This window comes from Pongo pygmaeus, chromosome 2, assembly GCF_028885625.2.
Source record: "Pongo pygmaeus isolate AG05252 chromosome 2, NHGRI_mPonPyg2-v2.0_pri, whole genome shotgun sequence".
Lineage (NCBI taxonomy): Eukaryota > Metazoa > Chordata > Mammalia > Primates > Hominidae > Pongo > Pongo pygmaeus.
In genome coordinates this window covers 161,338,228-161,355,791 of record NC_085930.1, presented here as the reverse complement: position 1 = coordinate 161,355,791, position 17,564 = coordinate 161,338,228, and the positions used below count along the sequence as shown (strand labels likewise).

The window sequence follows — 17,564 nt, the reverse complement described above, 5'->3', positions numbered from 1 at the left end:
CTGTAGTCCCAGCTACTTGGGAGGCTGAGCTGGGAGGATTGCTTAAGCCCAGAAGGTTGAGACTGCAGTTAGCCATGTTTATGCCACTGCACTCCAGCCTGGACAATAGAGGAAGACCCTGCCTCAAAAAAAAGAACAATTTTAAAAAAAGGAGTTTTATTCATATCCTTTTGCTATTTTTCACTAAAACAACACATATTTTACTAAAACAGCATACATATTTTACTGATTTGGCAAGATGTCTTCTATAATTTCTCAACTAACAGTGATAGATAAAGTGGAAGTTTTGTAGGACATTTTAAGATTCTGAAGATGACAAACTGACTCACCTAACAGAGAAATGGTCTAAGAAAAAAAGTAAATAATTCAAAGATTAAAAAAAAAATAAATTTAAAAAACAATGAATATTTACTAAACTAGAAATCTCTGAAAAGCCAATTAAAGTCTCCTATTATTTTACCACTAAAATTACTTTCCTATGTGATTAACTCATTTTTGAAAAAAATGCTTTATAAATGTATAACACTGTATGATACTTCACTTAATTATTTCCTAAGTATTGAAACATTTCCTAAGTATTGAGACCAGGATTTTGCCATTATAAAAATGCTGCAATGAACATGTTTATTCAAAAATATTTTTTCAATATTCAAGTTAATTTTTAAGGATAAAGTGAGTTAGACAGTACGTAGGGTAGTCGTATCATTGTATTCCAGAAGAGAATGTAGTTTTTATTTAATTTTATTCTAAATTATTTTGTGGTATAAAGAGATTCGGACTAGTGAGGGAGGAGGGAAATACTAGATCAGTGTCTATACAGATGAATTATATACTCTACATATTTTGTTTTAGTCATTACACTGTAAGGTTCTTGCCATTGATCCTTGTATCTCAGAGCCTAGCATCATGTACAGTATATAACCAGATTCTAATATGTTTAAGTTGAGATAGTACTAATTTAAGCATTCAAAATAAACCTATGATGAAACATGTTACAGAAATATACTAGTGTCACTGAAATGTTACTAGAAGTATTATTTTGATGAATACAATAAAAATATTTAAAATACATTATTTAATGGTACCATTTTCATAATGCATTCATTCTATTACTTGATCTTGAACACAGTTAAAATATTTGAAGGGGGATTCAAAGAGTTAAGCTTAGATATGCCTAAATGGTTGCTTTCATATTGGGTCTAAATGGGCTAGGTGTTGTCTGTGACCATATCAAATTGAAATAAGAACTATACAAAATTTTCAGATTGACCATATCAAATTGAAATAAGAATTATACAAAATTTTCAGAGTTAATAAAAATGTACTTGATTCTGTTTTTGAAATAGTACAAATGAAGTAACAGCAGATCTTGTGGTGGTGGTAAATTACAAGATAGTTAGGTTCATTGCTAAACATGAAAGATAAAATTACAGATAATATAAATGAATAGAGTGTGTGTACCTGGCTGCTTTGAAAGGGATGTGTAATCCAAGAACCAGGATAAAAAGTTGAAGAATAAGTGGAGTGATTTTTAAAATGGATAAAATAACAATCATAGTTAACATGTATCAATTACTTGCTATAAACCAAGCACCTTTCTAAGCTCTTTTTATGTATTAACCCAGTTCTTTCCTCCACAGTCATTAAACCAGAATGTGTGCAGGTAGGAACCAGTTATCTGGGGGATCTTTTAAAAGTATCAATACTTTTATTGAGTTTTATTTTAAAAGTATCGAAACCCCATCTCTACTAAAAATACAAAAAATTAGCCGGGCGTGGTGGCAAGCGCCTGTAGTCCCAGCTACTCGGGAGGCTGAGGCGGGAGAATGGCGTGAACCTGGGAGGCGGAACTTGGGAGTGAGCCAAGATCGCGCCACTGCACTCCAGCCGGGGCCACAGAGCAAGACTGTCTATTAAAAAAACAAAACAAAACAAAACAAAACAAAAAATAAACCCGATAATTCCACTTTGCAGCAAAGTCTGGAAACCACTCAACAATGGTGCAGTATTTATATTCTTGTACTTATTTTATTAAAGTGGAAACTGAGTCAGAGAAGTAATTTGCCAAGGTCAAGGAGCTGAGACATGATTCCAGGTGTTCTGATTTTTGAGCCGTTCCTCGACCACTGCAGTCACCCCAGTGCTTTAGTGACTACTTCCTGTATGAAAGCATTCATACAGGCATTCAAAAGTATGTCTCAGTGAAATAAGATTGCTACATCACTGACCTTTAGTGTCATTCATTCCAAAGTTTAAATTCCATGAGTACCAAGGGTATGTGATGAAGTAATAGCTCTAGCAAATGATTTTGTTCTCCAGATGAAAAATGACTTCTAAGAGTCCCATTCTGTGAGCTGAGGACCCCTAGTGGTCGTTGTAATAATAACTCTTCTGAAAATAATTTTTCAGATGCATGTATATGCTGTTGTGATTAACAAAATACAATTTCATTTAAAGTACTGCAAAAGTTACAAGGACTTTTAGTTATACATTTTTTTCAATGAAAAGATTTCCAAAATATCATTAACTAACTGGAAAGAGCCAGATGTCTTGATATTACTGAAAAAAGGCTGTGAACTCCTGCTTTAGACAATCATCTTCAGGGCAGCCATTCTCTTTTTGACAAGTGGCACCCAGAACAGTTGGACCTACTGAAAATAACAGAATTGTCCTTTAGAACTCAACCAGTAACAGAACTGTATTGATCATGAATAATGCACCTATTTTTATCACAATAAATTTTAGAAAAAAAGGCATCAACCTACAAATGAGCATTTGTAACTAACTCTTGACCAAATACCAAGTGGCAGTCAGCATAAAGTAGAACTAAATGATACAATGTGGACGTTCTTCATGTTGAAACTTTGGCATTCACTGGCTATCTGCAGAAACTGCAAAGCTTATATGTGATGCCAGGCCCCACTTCAACAAAATTTTTAACCCACCGTTTAAGAAATTCACACACACACACACACCCCCTCAGGAGTAATATCATGGCCTGCCTCATAGATCATATATATAAATTCCTTTATCCCTCTGAATACAGTGCCATCATCTCTCTTGGATTGCCTGATTTCCAGTCCTAATCAGCTGACGCAGCAGTCAGGCAAATAACATTTCTTTAATAAAAGATCGTGATCTATAATGTATAATTTTTTTCTTACTGTTTTTCGCCCCGACACTTAAAACATTTCAATCGGCACTTAAAGTGTCAGACAGGGGAAGGCAAGAATTTCAGAAAACATTGGGCACAGGAGGGCAATATATGCTGATTTAGATTCTCCCTCTCAGTATCAAAGGATAATTAGTGAGAAAGACAACAAATGCCTTCCTCACAGTTGCAATCAGTTAAAACCAGGCAACAAATTTATACATAATATGTTTGTAAAGATACATATGCATGAATACATGAAACACGCAAAAATAATTTAGTATTCAATCTCAGATACACAAATATACTTAAGAAAGAGAAGTTTTATTAGGGCAATTTCACTTTATTTTTCCATACAGCAAAGTCAACTACTGCAGTAATAATAAAATAAGCATAAAACAAATTGCAGCCCAAGACAAAATACATAATTTTAAGCAACTACAAGCAGAAAGTAAGTTGTGATTACATAATAGTAAAACCAAGCACATTTGTCCTTTCAGCAGATGAAAGTGGTAGGGTTGCTGATAAGTGCAACATTTTTAACCAGCTGGAGTGAAGGCTGGATACACTAATTCTTTTAACAAGTGCCCATTATCGCATTTTGCATTTTTGAGTGCTTCTGAGTTGAAAATTAAAACCGTGAAATTTGAAACTGCGTTTTATTTTTCACCTGCTGAAAGAACAGGATCCTACAGCAATTAAAAAACAATCACATAACAACTATAGCTACAGTGTGCTGTTTGGTTTGCCTGTTTATGATTTAAATTTTGTGAAAGTCAATACTTGTTTTGAAGATTTTTTTGTGAACAATAAACCACTGAAATTGGCAGAAACTGATCTGAATAATATATGATCTTAGTATAGTTGTTTCTCTCTTTTTTTGTTGAAGTTTTAAACATGCAGTAGTTTTGAAAAATGTAAGGAATATCTGATCCATGATTTCACCTTAATGGTAGAAGTACCTGCTATTTTTGGTAATGATCTTCAGGCAGATTTGGCCCCATGGAGTTTTTGTCAGTCATGAGGGTTTGAAAGGATGGCGTATCTTTCCAGCTGAAAAAATCCTGGCAAACTACAAGCTGTCCACAAGAAAGCAAAGCAACATGTTTGAAGGGGTATGGAGTGCTAACTCTGTGCCACTTTTGCAAGCAATTTTGCTCAGTCTGTCATTGTATTAGCCTTAACAAAACTCCTTGTAATTATAGACGTTTTTATTCAAAATAAGATCTTACTATTATACAGGTTTCTCTCTTTTGACTATATACAGAAGTGCAAAAAGTCAACCTTCTCCCTAGACGTTCCAACATGCTAAATTGCAGCATAATCAACCCTCAAGAGTTTGCACACACGCTATAATTTTCATTACGTAAACTTTGAGTATTTGGATTATCAACAAAAAGTCCCTTGTTCTATTTATTGATTATGCAGCTTATTTATAACAAGGCCTGATACTCAGGGATTTCAAAAATATTAAACAATATTTTAACATTTGAAATGGATACAGTAGAAAATAAATTTTATTCTAATATCTAGGATCTAGATCTTCTTATAATAACTAATTACAAACAAAATAAATCATCAAAATATTACTCAATTGTCTGCCAGGATTGTTGCGATAGCAACAACTTAACTTCTTACTTAGCAATGATTATATATTTATAAGATATCCATATAAAAGATCTTTGTTCTTTTAATGAAAACTAGACAAGAACTAACAATGACTGACATTCTTACACTGTAATATTAAATCAGTAAAATATAAATCATTTAGTTAACAATACGAATATTCATATGACACTACATGTAATTCAAAACTGAGTATGTTATGAAGGAAAAACTACTTTTTTTTGTATTTTGAAAAATTCATTGGTAAAATCTAATAAAACAATAGTCTATAAACTGAAATGGTATTCCATTGTTAATAGAAAATGAAAATCTAATAAATGTAGGAAATGAAAAACTACATTTTAACAAGAAAAATAAGTAATATTCTATAATGTAACTAACTACAATAACATGTGAAGTCACCATTACTTTCTTAACACGATTGAAATTACATTGGTATGGGTTCCAACCCGTAATGTAATAATCTAAGGCTTTAATAGATGTACAGTACAATCAGTAAAATCAACACATCAATCTTATATTAGAAAGCATCTCTCTCAAGCATAAAAACTTGCAGTAAACTTGGAAGTATGGAAAGTTCTATAACTGAACTTTCACTTCTCCCATTCCATACTATAACTACCAGTGACCTGGCCCCTACTTCAGCAATTTTTAGAACTGCTGAACAGAGCAAAAATATCCTTTACTAGCTGCAACATCCAAACCTCAAAAAAAGGAATTCCTTTGGATGATTCCATTCTTAAAAACTGAATGCACATCTATTTTTTTTTTTAATTTTGTAAAAGGCTTTCTAAGGCTATAAGCAGTTAATCTGAACAAAACAAAACAAAACAAAAATCACATATAAAATTCACCCATGTACTTAACCCACCCAATTACTAGGTTAATTAAACATTTCCCATTTTCATATTTTGGTTTATCATGCATCTGATGACAGTGCTGCTTTCTCTTTGTTTAGAGTCACTATTTTGAATGTGACTGTGATGAAGCATTTAAGCAAACGTGAAACCATTTTTGCAAAAGCATTTATAGTCTTTTGACTTTTGACAGAGGCTATAAATAGAAGCAAAATAATTTCCTCATTTTTTGTTACTGTGTCTCAGAAATGGCAATCCCTTTTGAATAACATGTTATACAGTATAGTACGCATAAATATTACACTACAATGCATTAAAATAATTTTATATATATCTATTATATATATATCTCCAGTATGTGTGAGTTTATCTGTATTGAGAGAGTTTGTGTTGTGCTGTCTATTGTTACTGTAAAGTTAAATTGGCCATTTCTGAGACAGCTTTGGTTTCAAAAAAAAAAAAAAAGAATGGTGCCCTTTGACTGATTAGTACTAGCAAATATGCAACAAAATGTGGCTCTGAAAACAATAACACTGAAGAAATAATACTCTAATTTGATGTACAGTCTATGGCACTTCATGAGAATCCTTAACAACATGGTACTTAAAGCCATGATGTGCTTTAAAATATACACAGTTGTGGTTTTGCTTGGCACATTCATCTCTGTCAGATCCCTCCCTCACCACGTCTTACAATCTATTACATTAAAAATATTACTCTTAAACAAAAATGACTGTGCATGCACGCTCTCATCTATAATGGCAATTTTAAATACAAGGTGCACCTTTGTTATTTGTAAACCTTGAAAGAAATAAACTTATTTTTAAAAAATTATATCTTGGTCTACAGACGTACCAATACATAATAGAATCATGGTTACACCATAGTCTGTCTTTTCAAGATGGCATGAATATATAGGAAACTAATTAGGTATGCATCTTTGAATGCATAACTCTGTGCTAGAAAAGAAAGACAATGTTGTTCTTTTAGACAGGAATATCACCTCAGCACAAATATCAATTAAATGTACAAAGTGTATAGGCAACAGTGTGCAGTGGATTTCCATGTTGTCTTTTCTTCTGGTTAACATGCAATATGTGGATGTCTTGTGGCTGAGGAACTTTTGTGTGTGTTGCTTGACGATATATACAATATGGCTAATGACCTCGTCCTTTACTCTAACCAAGCACACTGTCCTTTCCTCTTTAGCATGATCTACAAGAGAAAAAGAGATAAGCTTTGTTAGAACAGATATCTAAAAGCAGTTTCTAATATACATTTAATATGAAAGTTTTCTTTTTGATTAGCCAGTATATTCACATTATTGTATCTTCATATAAAAACAAAACCATTTTATAAGAGTAGACAGATCAGAATTTGTCTATCATCTCTACACGAATGAAGTAACATGTACAATTTAATAAAACTGTAGAATGTGCTCAAAAATTTACCAATCCTAAACTAAAAGTATAAAATACATTTGCAGAATCAAGGGGCCTAATATACGGAGCTCTTTTTTAGCACAATTGTTGTAGGGCAAAATTTAAACTTCTTTTCTGAAGTTTAATAAGGTTTCAAGAGTAAAGGTCTGGTCTACAAAATTAAAATTAATGTAATATGTTCTATTAAACAAGATTTATTCTTTTTGGGTGCTTGATTAGCATAATGCATGTTTGAAAAAAAAAAGAATGATACTTTAAGTGATGGCTTTGGATAATTCAGTTTGTTGAACTTTTTTCTCCTAAAACTAAGAAAATAAAAATCATTCTTTTTGAATTACAGAATTATTACTCATGAATTAAGTTGTAATAGACATTACAATGTACTTGTGGATTAACAGTTCCAGTTTTTACATGAAATTTGTTCTCAGCAGGGAATCTTTACATATATTAAAAGTATGCTTCACAATACAACCTTGAAAATGAAAGAAATCATAATCTAGTGACTCAAAAACCAGTTTAAATGTTGCAACTCCTCATGAAGATGAGCGATCATTTGTTAAATGAACAGAACATTAAAAGCTTAGCTTCAATACACACAAAACTACTGGTTTGCTAATTATTTTTAGAAATTTTTTTCAACCTGAATTATTGCTAAGAAACAGAATATAGTTAAATATATACATACCAAACACACCTAATTGACTATAAGATCTTGAAACAGATTTTTTTGGCATCTCAAAAACACTCGTCTTCTAAACCTACAACACTACAAAGTAATGCCTCTTCTTCTACAAATATGGCTATTGTTCAGAATCTGAACCTTTTTATCAGAACTGCTTTGAGAAAACTTATGAAATAGACAAAAATCAATTTTAATAATTCACGATTGCAGCACGTCTTTGGTAGTACTTCTCCAGTTGAGCCTATCATTTCTTTCTTAAATGGCTATTGAATTCTGCCTATTCTCCTTTCTTGCATGGGCTTTGACTTTCTCCAGCTTTGCTACAGATTAACAGCACAAGAGTTTCTGAGTTGGTTCCCAGCCACCATCGTTTCCTGACTTGGCACACTGTCCTTCTTTTACAAGGCCTTTACACCTCCATTCTCTTTAGAACAACACCTTCATTGTCCACATTCATTTGTTTATGGATCCTGTTGGGAACAGTTGCTCCTTCATCTTTGCTCTAAGAGAAATTTCTTCAAACCTCTCTTATTTTACTATATTATCCTGAAATTCCTTACATCTTTATCTTATTGTCTATTTACCTTTATCTCCTTGCCATGGTAACTAACACAAAGTAGCACCAAAAACTCATTTGTAAATATGTTAATAAACAAATAAATAAAGGAAGCAACAAAGAATGGTCACCCATCTTAACCAATTTCAGTTTTAAATGTAATGTCTCTTTCTAAATATAAAAATAAATATCTAACAAAGCATCTGAGCACATGTTATAACTTGAATGCATGCATACTGGACCAAACATATTCCTATGTACGAAAAATGGGCACCTTTTTAAGTATTTAAGACTGTTTTTAAAGACAAAATACAAGACTTTTTAAAGACAAAATAGAAGACTTTCAAACCATTTTTAAAATGTGGCAATGGCAACATTTTCAGAATTATATGATCCTCTGAGGTAACTACTTTAAAGTACCTAAGATTCATTTGAATATGTAGATTTGTGTGTACACATATATTTGATTATGTGTATATATTTATTAAAAGTCAGACTCATTACATTTTTTTTTTTTTTGAGACAGGTCTTGCTCTGTTGCCCAGGCTGGAGTGCAGTGGTGCTATCACAGCTCATTGCAGCCTCAACCTCCTGGGCTCAAGTGATCCTGCCGCTTTAGCCTCCCTAGTAGCTGGAACTACAGAGTGCGCTACCATACCCAGCTGATTTTTTTGTATTTTTTGTAGGACAGGGTTTGACCATGTTGCCCAGGCTAGTCTTAAATTCCTGGGCTCAAGCAATCCACCCACCTTGGCCTCCCAAAGTGCTTGGATTACAAGTGTGAGCCACCACGCTTAGCCAAACTCATTACATTCTAATGCCCCTATGTATGGTGGTGCATGGGATGAAGTAAGTACATAGTCCCATTTAAGGTTTAGCCAAAGAATGAAAAAAAAAAAAAAAAAGTGATAATCTACAACAGAGGTCAGCCAAACTACTGCCTGTGGGCCAAATGTGATGTACTGCCTGTTTTTGTAAATAAAGTTTTACTGGAACACAGCCACACCCATTTGTTTACATGTGGTCTCTGGCTGCTTTCATGATACAATGGCAGAGGAGAGTAGCTGCAACAGAAACGATATGGCCCACACAGCAAAAATACTTACTGTCTGACCCTATAAGAAAGTTTGCCAACCCTTGATCTACACCTTCTAATTACTTTTTGGTCATATATTTTCTTTATGCTTGTGTTTAATCAGAAATTTAAAAAATTTATTTTCTCTTGGTACTTTAAGTGGTATTAACATATTTGTTATAAATATGTCTGATAAAATTCCTCACAACCCATTTAAGATAAAAATGTGATCTGTATATATTTTCTCAGAGATTTTGCAAAATTTTAAGTGCACTATACAATTGCTATCTTAAAGAAAACCACCACAAATATGCAACTATATATTACATAATGGACTTACTGTTTAGTGATGAAAATTCTACATCTGGGTAACATACTTGTGGCTAGTCAGATGTTCGGCAGATATTATGGGTATCTAGCAAATAAAAAATTATTTAATGAATGATCCATGCAAGCAAGCCAACAATTAAGAGATGAAAACATTTTAATATTAAATTTTTAAAGAAAAGTGAAATTCAGCTGTGAGGTGACAGTCCTTATCTGGTCAACATAACAGTAAGTTAATGTAAACTTAAATGCCAAAGTAGCAACTAACTTTAAAATCTTCATGTTAAATACTATTCTATAAATGTTACCAGCTTTTAGGAAATAAGTAAACTATCAAAAATTCATGCAGAGCAGTAATTGAAAGAAGCCCTTTTTGTTGGCCTACACACACACACACACACACACACACACACACACACCCGTGGTTTCAGTTACTTAGTATCATCCAGAAATCAGATAAGGAAATGTCTTGCCTATTTTTGTGCAACCAAATTTCTAACATTTTTGTTCAAATTAGGGTGTCTAACTTTTTTTTTCCAAATTAAAAATACCAGGTAAGAATTATAAAGCAGTGATTGAAAAGAACTAGCTAAGAGCCTAAGTTTACTTCAGAACGTATTTCTGAATCCTGACGACACCTTTTATTGTATTTTAAATGGGCAAGAGAATTAGAGAACTTGAGAGAAAGTACAATAAGAAACCAATATAGTTGACTTATTTCAATAGTTCCCAAAGTTAGGAACTTCAAATTTGTAGCTTGATTCTTCAACCTGAAATTAATGGCTGCTAACCTGAGAGAGGCAGCACAATAAATTGAGACTGTCAGAGGACTGATGACACGGGTGCTACCCCCAGAGATCCATTTACTGGCTGTGTGACCCTGAGCAAAGCAACTCATTACTCTATGCTTAAGTCTCTTCTATAAAATGATACTAATCCCATTTCAGCAATGTTGTTGGGAGAATAATGAAATCACATACACAAAGGCATTTTGTTGCTGTTTTTTTCAATTTAGACATCTTAGGCTAATTCAACATACTACAATCCACAGTCTAGTGTGTATATTAATATGTCCCTGTTTTATTTCCAGTTCTCAGCTGACATTTTTACACAATTTTACAGCATTGGCAAATGGCACGAAAATGTGCTCCAAGCATAATGAAGCTTCTCATACCATTTTTCCTGCTGCTGCAGGACAGGATGTTGCACCCAACAGTGTAGAAGCATCAAGGATGGGGCTGTCGAAACATACCAAGGACCTTCAACACCAATCGATGCAGATGAAGGGCCAGCTATAAACTTCTGCATGCATGCAGGCTGCATTTTGTGGCATCAGCTATTTCCAGCATTGCTAATGTACTGTAGGCATATACATATGTATGTATATGTAGATATAATATATGTGTGTATATATATATCCATTCCCTTTTCTTTCTTTTGGTTGTCAAACAGTTTGAAGACCCAAGATTATGCATGAAATGGTCACAGCACAATGCAAAAAGTAAAGTGTCCCCTACAACCCAGGTGGCCAAGGGCATGTTGAAATTTGCTCTGCTATAGTTCTGCTTACACCAGCAATTCTACAGTCACACATGGTAGATGCATGAGAGTTCTTTATCATTGATCGGCACCATAGATGGATTGTATTGAATCCATCACAATAGTTCTACCAAAGGTTACTTATTAACATGCCACATATGCACAATCTAGCATTCTTGTAAATGAGTCTGACGTGTTCACGTAAACCCAGGGCTATTTTGACAAGCTTCTGAAAAATTAATGATTCTTTGCCAAGAAATGTTTAAAGCTTGACTGAAACGTTAAATTCATTTTTGTGTTCTGATTTTGAAAGTTTTTAATGGTTGTACTAATAGCTGAATGTTCTTCATCAACAGTACATGATGTATTGTAGAACAAAGGTGGCTACTCCTCACAGTAATAACAACAAATCGATGTCTTAATTGGTCTTCCCTTCCCAAGGGGGAACATGTTCATTCTCATCTGACAGTCATTCTTTTGAGATTCATTTGGCTACATTTAATCTTCATCTGTGTATTATCTGAAATGTGGCTTGGCTCTATGTTTTTCATACACTGTCAACTCTATTGAAGCCCAAATCTACATAAATGAAACTTGAAATCAACCAGTATTTTCTAGAAAATATTTTTAAGTAGAATCAGAAAATGCTGGGTGAATAAATGTCAATTTTTAAATTTTAAATATTTTAAATCATTTATTTTTAAATAATTATTGTATATCATAAAATTTAAATTTATGAAACAAATCCCTTTCACTTGAAAAGTATCCTGCAATAAACTTGCATGGAATACAGAATGATTGTCAATTTGCCATACTTTTCTTTTCCTTCATAAATCTCCTACATTTATGCAGGGTAATTATAAAAATAAAAGTGCTTAGGATTTTTCTTTCACTGAAAGCATTGAGAATAAAAGCTTAGAAATGCTATATGCAAACAATTTATTTTGAATCTGCTTATTAAATGATTCAGATTATAATGAATTTATAACAAACATTTACAAGAGTGGTCATTTGTGGCATATGTAATACATTTAAATATTTTACTTTCTATTAATCATTTAGGCAATAACTAAGAAACTGTATATACCAAATATTTTAAATAAAAACCTTAAAATGGCCTCTATTTTTGATTGGTCAAAATACCTGCACGATTGGTTGAAACCAATTGAGAATTGCTTGTGTAAATATCATTTTAGTAGCTTCAGAAATGGAGCTGCGACGACTTTGGAGCACTTATAAATGGCATAAAAGCATTCTGCTGCTCATCATAGAGAGAATGTGTAGGCCAACAAGAGGTATCTTTGAAACCCCATGCTTATTAAAGCACCCTCTACAGCCCTCACGTACACATGATTCCCACTGACCTCAATGGGAAATCCACGTGTGTAAGGGCTGTTGGATTGAGCCCTATTAGAGTTGTTTTTTAAGAAACAAAGCTGTAAATTAGCAAACCTGGTTGGCTGTGGCTGTTGCAGCGAAGGGAACACTTGTGGCAGATGTTGTTGCTGCGGACACAGTGGCTGGCGTAGCACCGTGCACCATGGGAACTTTCGGAGGGAAAATCATATAAGCGAACATACAGAAGAGTGTAGCAATATGGAAACCATGGCAACATGGAAGAGATAATTGGGCATGGTATTTATCACAGCAATAAGCCATGTGACAGGACATCATCACCAGCGAGTGACATGCAATCACAGCGCAAAGCAGGACAACATTCCAAGGAGAGAAGGGGAGGAGGGATGAAAGAGAAAAAAAAGGGGGAAAAAAGCTTGTTACCATCAAATCAAGAAAATTGACACAAACAGGCTTAATATGCTAAGTCAAAAACAAGAATTTTATATAGTGTTTATAGTCAGACATTCAAAATCTAAGTCAAAATACAAGTATTTACTTCATATATACAGTTATGTTTGAATGAAAGTATTTTTTTCTCATTTACTATTATAAAAATATACAGTATATTACTTTTATGAAATAGATTTTTTTTACACACCAGAACTCATAGTCCAATCAAAATCCACCAAAGGTGACTAAAGGAAACTGTCGTGTGTAAAGAAAACACTTATGTGAGTCCATGTCAATTAAATAGAAAATGGCATTTAATTGACAAGTGTTAGTAAAAGGGAAATGGACTTGCCCAATAGATATAAGTTAAACTTAGCAGTGGATTTTGAGGGGCTGTGAGGTACACCATAGGTTTAAGATAATCAAGAAACAAAGCTGGCACCTACCAACACTTGTAGCGGGTGTCATGCACAATATTGAGCCTGCCCATCATGCATTGCAACAGGAAGGTGGATTTGAAAAGGGAAAAGAATTAAAACATCCCATCACACGTGTAATTAGAAAATTCATTTGAACAAAGAAGAAAAATTGTTATTATGGGAACAGTGGCATGTAACTGTCAGCACAATCAAATCATACAATAGCACAGTGATCAATTAGAACTAGTCTCAAGTGAAGAATAAAAGCCAGTTTAACTGTGTGCTGGTACACTTTGTTTCTCTTAATTGTTGCCTATAAACAAAAGTATTTTGGAAGTAATTTAAATCCACTTAATTCTTTTAAAAATAATATTGTAATTTGTTTTGTTTTAATCTGATGACTAACCATCTGGTCGTTTTGCTATTTCTGACTTTAACTTATGAATGCCTTAACATTTTCTTTATATCAGGCACATATTAACTTACTAAAGATATTATTTATTATTAAATACTAAATAATTCAATGTACAAAACTGACTTAACAATATAATGAAACCCAAACATTCATTTTCATTCCTTTTATTTTCCTGTTCATTGTAGCAGCAACCATATAAACATGAAAAGGGTTGTGATTATTCATACAGGATTTGTATTTGGAGGGATGCCAAGCAATAAATTATATATAAAAAAGTGAAATTTGTGCATTTCCTTAGTTTGAAATTAAAATGTAGGAAAAGCATTAAGGGGGAATATAATTTCTTATAAGTATCAAATTGGTTTACTTCACGGTATCTAGGAAATCAGAGTGGTTTTCATTGCTGGTTTAGACCTTCAAGACTTCTGGGAGTAGCAAATGTTCTACAAAATTTCACACGCAAGAAACTGCTAATTAGACTTCAATAAAAACCTTGAGTGGGAGAGAGTGAAAATACATACATCACATATGGGGTGTTAGCACTGATGCTGACAATTGTTCAACCATGATAAGCAAAAATAAATGTTGCACATATAGATAGTCCTTGTTCTCTATGACATGTAAATATTGAAAATTTAACTTATTTTACAAGCACAAGGCACTTTCCCATATGCAGAACTACTGTTCTTTCTATGGGATTATTTTAGAATTCTAGGTTTTAAAATATCCGAGGATTTTATATTTCTATCTAAATCTTAGCATATCCTGTTTAAATACTAGCAGCATCTGGGACGAACATTTGTTAGAAAAATATCTGCCAAATGAATCTTATCAGAGATGGCCCTATAAAATAAAGCTGCCATTGAGAAACTCAACTGAAACATGGATTACTTAACTGGCATCTCTGTAACAGCTGCGATTAGTTTGTTATCACAATTAGACTGTGGGCAGAATGATCAATGATTAAACTCTGTAATGAATCTGGGGACACATCCTATCAAGTGGAATAATATTATATTGACAAGCATTAAGACACTTGAAGATCTCTGTCATTTGCTACTACTACTGAGTCAAAGACTTGTGAAAGACAAACAGAAACAAGCCAGTAATAACAAAGAAGTTATAATAATTTGAGACAGTAGAGCAAGCAAAACTTAATACCGGATCTACATCTTATAAAATCATTACTGTCTTAATGGTAGGGTGAAAGAATTGGAAAAGAAATGACGAATGAAAAAGAATAATGTGATAATTAAGTAATATTAAAGCCAGTTTAAATATTGTACAGGTTATATGTTTCAATTATTTATTATTATGCTGAGACTTGCCTACTGTATTTCATCCCATGCATAATTAAGTCTGCACATGCTGAAAATGAGTTAACCTTATACTATCTCTCTAAAACCCTAAAGCTATTATGATTTGAATTTTAGTTTGAATTATCTTCCTCATTAGCATTATAACCAATGCACACAGTTTTGAGAGGGATTTGCAGCAAATAAACATAAGGCAGCAATGAAAATACTAGCCAGGGTGCAATAACTCACAAATATGAGGACATAATGCTGTAGGACCCACTTACCAAAAACAAAAATCACTTTTGAAATGACCATAGTTTCCATCTTTACATGGGTTGATTTACTAATAATAATGTGCAAATGGCCAATTTAAATTTTTCCTCAATTTTCAGCACAAAGCAAAATTTAAGTGAATGTATTTGTCAATTCCCAATTTCTCCTACAAAGATATTTGCAGAGCAGAATGGTGTGCTTCTGAGAAATGTGTTATTTTAACTGCATGACTTTTTAAATCAAAAATTTTAATTGATATGTATGAAAATGTAGGAAAAACTAGGATGATAATTTACAAATAAGATGTATGCATACTTAAAATTACTTGGAGTAGAAGGGAAGTAAGTAGAAGAGAGAAAAAGAATTGTAATGAAGATTTAGTTGGAAGTTAGAATTTCGATGTAATAATTCAGTCCTATTTAGGTTGATTATAAGAAGTATTAAGCTGATTAAGAGCTTCTAAAAATAGTGTATATCATTTTAAGACTAAAAGTTAATCAGTTGGATTATTCTCAAAATTGGTATCGAAACAAGCAGTACCTTCTTTATTTTTATTAATTATAATTTATTAATATACATAATTATAAATGATTATATGTATTAATGATACTAAATGTGACAAATCTTTTTCTCTTCTTTGTATAAACACAACCCTGCCTACCCCTGCCCTTAGACCTACACCACTACCTAAGAAAGTTTCCTGGCCTTTTGTTGCCTTATTCTTGGTAGAGTTGTAATACAAGCCAAAGTAGAAGTTGTTTAAAGCAAATGTATTTTCAGAACTGTTAAAACTCATACGCCAACACTGATTGAGGGAGATATGCTAGAGAGGGAGACAAGAGGTGTGATTCTGAAGATTGTAGGTAGGCAAAAATGGTGATGTAGGGCAGAGAAAAAAATTCCTCAAGATTGAAGTGGCAGGCAGTGTGCAGCTCCACAGGTAGTTGGGTAGGTAGCCTGTTCTTTCACAATAGCCCTGCAGACATCAGGCCCTCAAGGGCATGGGAGCCTGGAGGGCATAGACAAGGAAGCCTATACCCAAGGCAAGCACAGAACCCCTGGAGTACCTGTCTTAAGAGCTCTTGCAAGCATGGACAATGATCATATCAGCAGTGAGCAGCGGTGACTGAAGAATGAAGAATGCATAGCCTGTCTGAGAATACCAGACTGTACAGGACCTCACATTGAGGTAAGGTCAGGAAAGAGAGGGAGCTGGGGCATGTAGTCCTGGATTCCCAGTAATGCCTGTTATTTCTCTCAACTCAGGGAGACAGAGATCAGAGTTCAGAGCTAGACTTAATTTCAATGAAAAAAAAAATGGTGTAAAGGAAAGTGATATTTCTTACACGCCATAATTTCATGAGTGAAAACTCATACATATAACATAAATAGATCCTAAATTATGCATAATATCTACAAATAATCAATCTGGTCCTGAAAGGGGAAGGTTAAAACAAGTATATATTGAAATTTGAAAAGACAAAACTTCAATACGAATTTAACCTAATACTTATATTTATCTTTAAATGAGGTGGAAGGTGTGAAACATCGTGGAGTTAGGTGTTCAGTAAGGGCTACTTCCAGTCTCCCAAATCATTTTTAAGGTCTTCGTGTAATAGATATTGAGAGACTAACCAAGTCAGCCTGACTTGAGTTCAAGTTGTACTTAAATCTAAACCTTACAAAAGCCATTTAACTTGGGACAAATCACTGTGCCTTACTAGGCTCCAAATTACTCATTGGTAAAATGAAAATATTAATGCCAACCTTTTGGGCGTTGTGAAAAAAAAATGAGATAATGTAGGCAAAGCACTCAGTGCAGCAGGGAACAAGAGCAACCATTCAATAAAACGTAGCTCTTTTGAACAAAATGTCTGAAACAACCTGGCCTAAGGCAATAGGGAATTGTAGCGTTTGGAACTGAAGGGTACAGTATGTGTCCTATCTAAAGGATTTACATTTAGTTTTCATTTAAACACTCTTAAACAAACAAAAATATTTCTAGATACCAGATTTTACCCTTGAGCCATGAGTTTGCAATCCTTCACATAAATACTGGTACACCATGTGGCATACAATCAATGTTTATTGACTGAATAAATGGAAAGATGGGTGG

The 17,564-nt window shown here is 33.5% G+C and overlaps 1 protein-coding gene across 49 annotated transcripts in view; it reads right to left on the bottom strand.

Moving 5' to 3' along the window:
* Positions 1–3,456: 3,456 nt before the first annotated feature.
* MBNL1 (muscleblind like splicing regulator 1) overlaps positions 3,457–17,564 on the bottom strand; it is a 219,003-nt gene continuing 204,895 nt past the window's right edge. For 23 of the 49 annotated variants that reach the window (XM_054483043.2, XM_054483048.2, XM_054483069.2 and 20 more), the window contains 4 exons: positions 13,490–13,525; positions 12,708–12,802; positions 9,730–9,804; positions 3,457–6,849 (listed from right to left, as the gene is read on the bottom strand). In XM_054483043.2, the coding sequence (XP_054339018.1) occupies positions 9,748–9,804; positions 12,708–12,802; positions 13,490–13,525 (188 nt within the window). In that variant the 3' untranslated portion in view covers positions 3,457–6,849; positions 9,730–9,747. The remainder of the gene's footprint in view (positions 6,850–9,729; positions 9,805–12,707; positions 12,803–13,489; positions 13,526–17,564) is intronic. The other 26 variants (XM_054483049.2, XM_054483070.2, XM_063662362.1 and 23 more) reach the window with 3 other exon arrangements.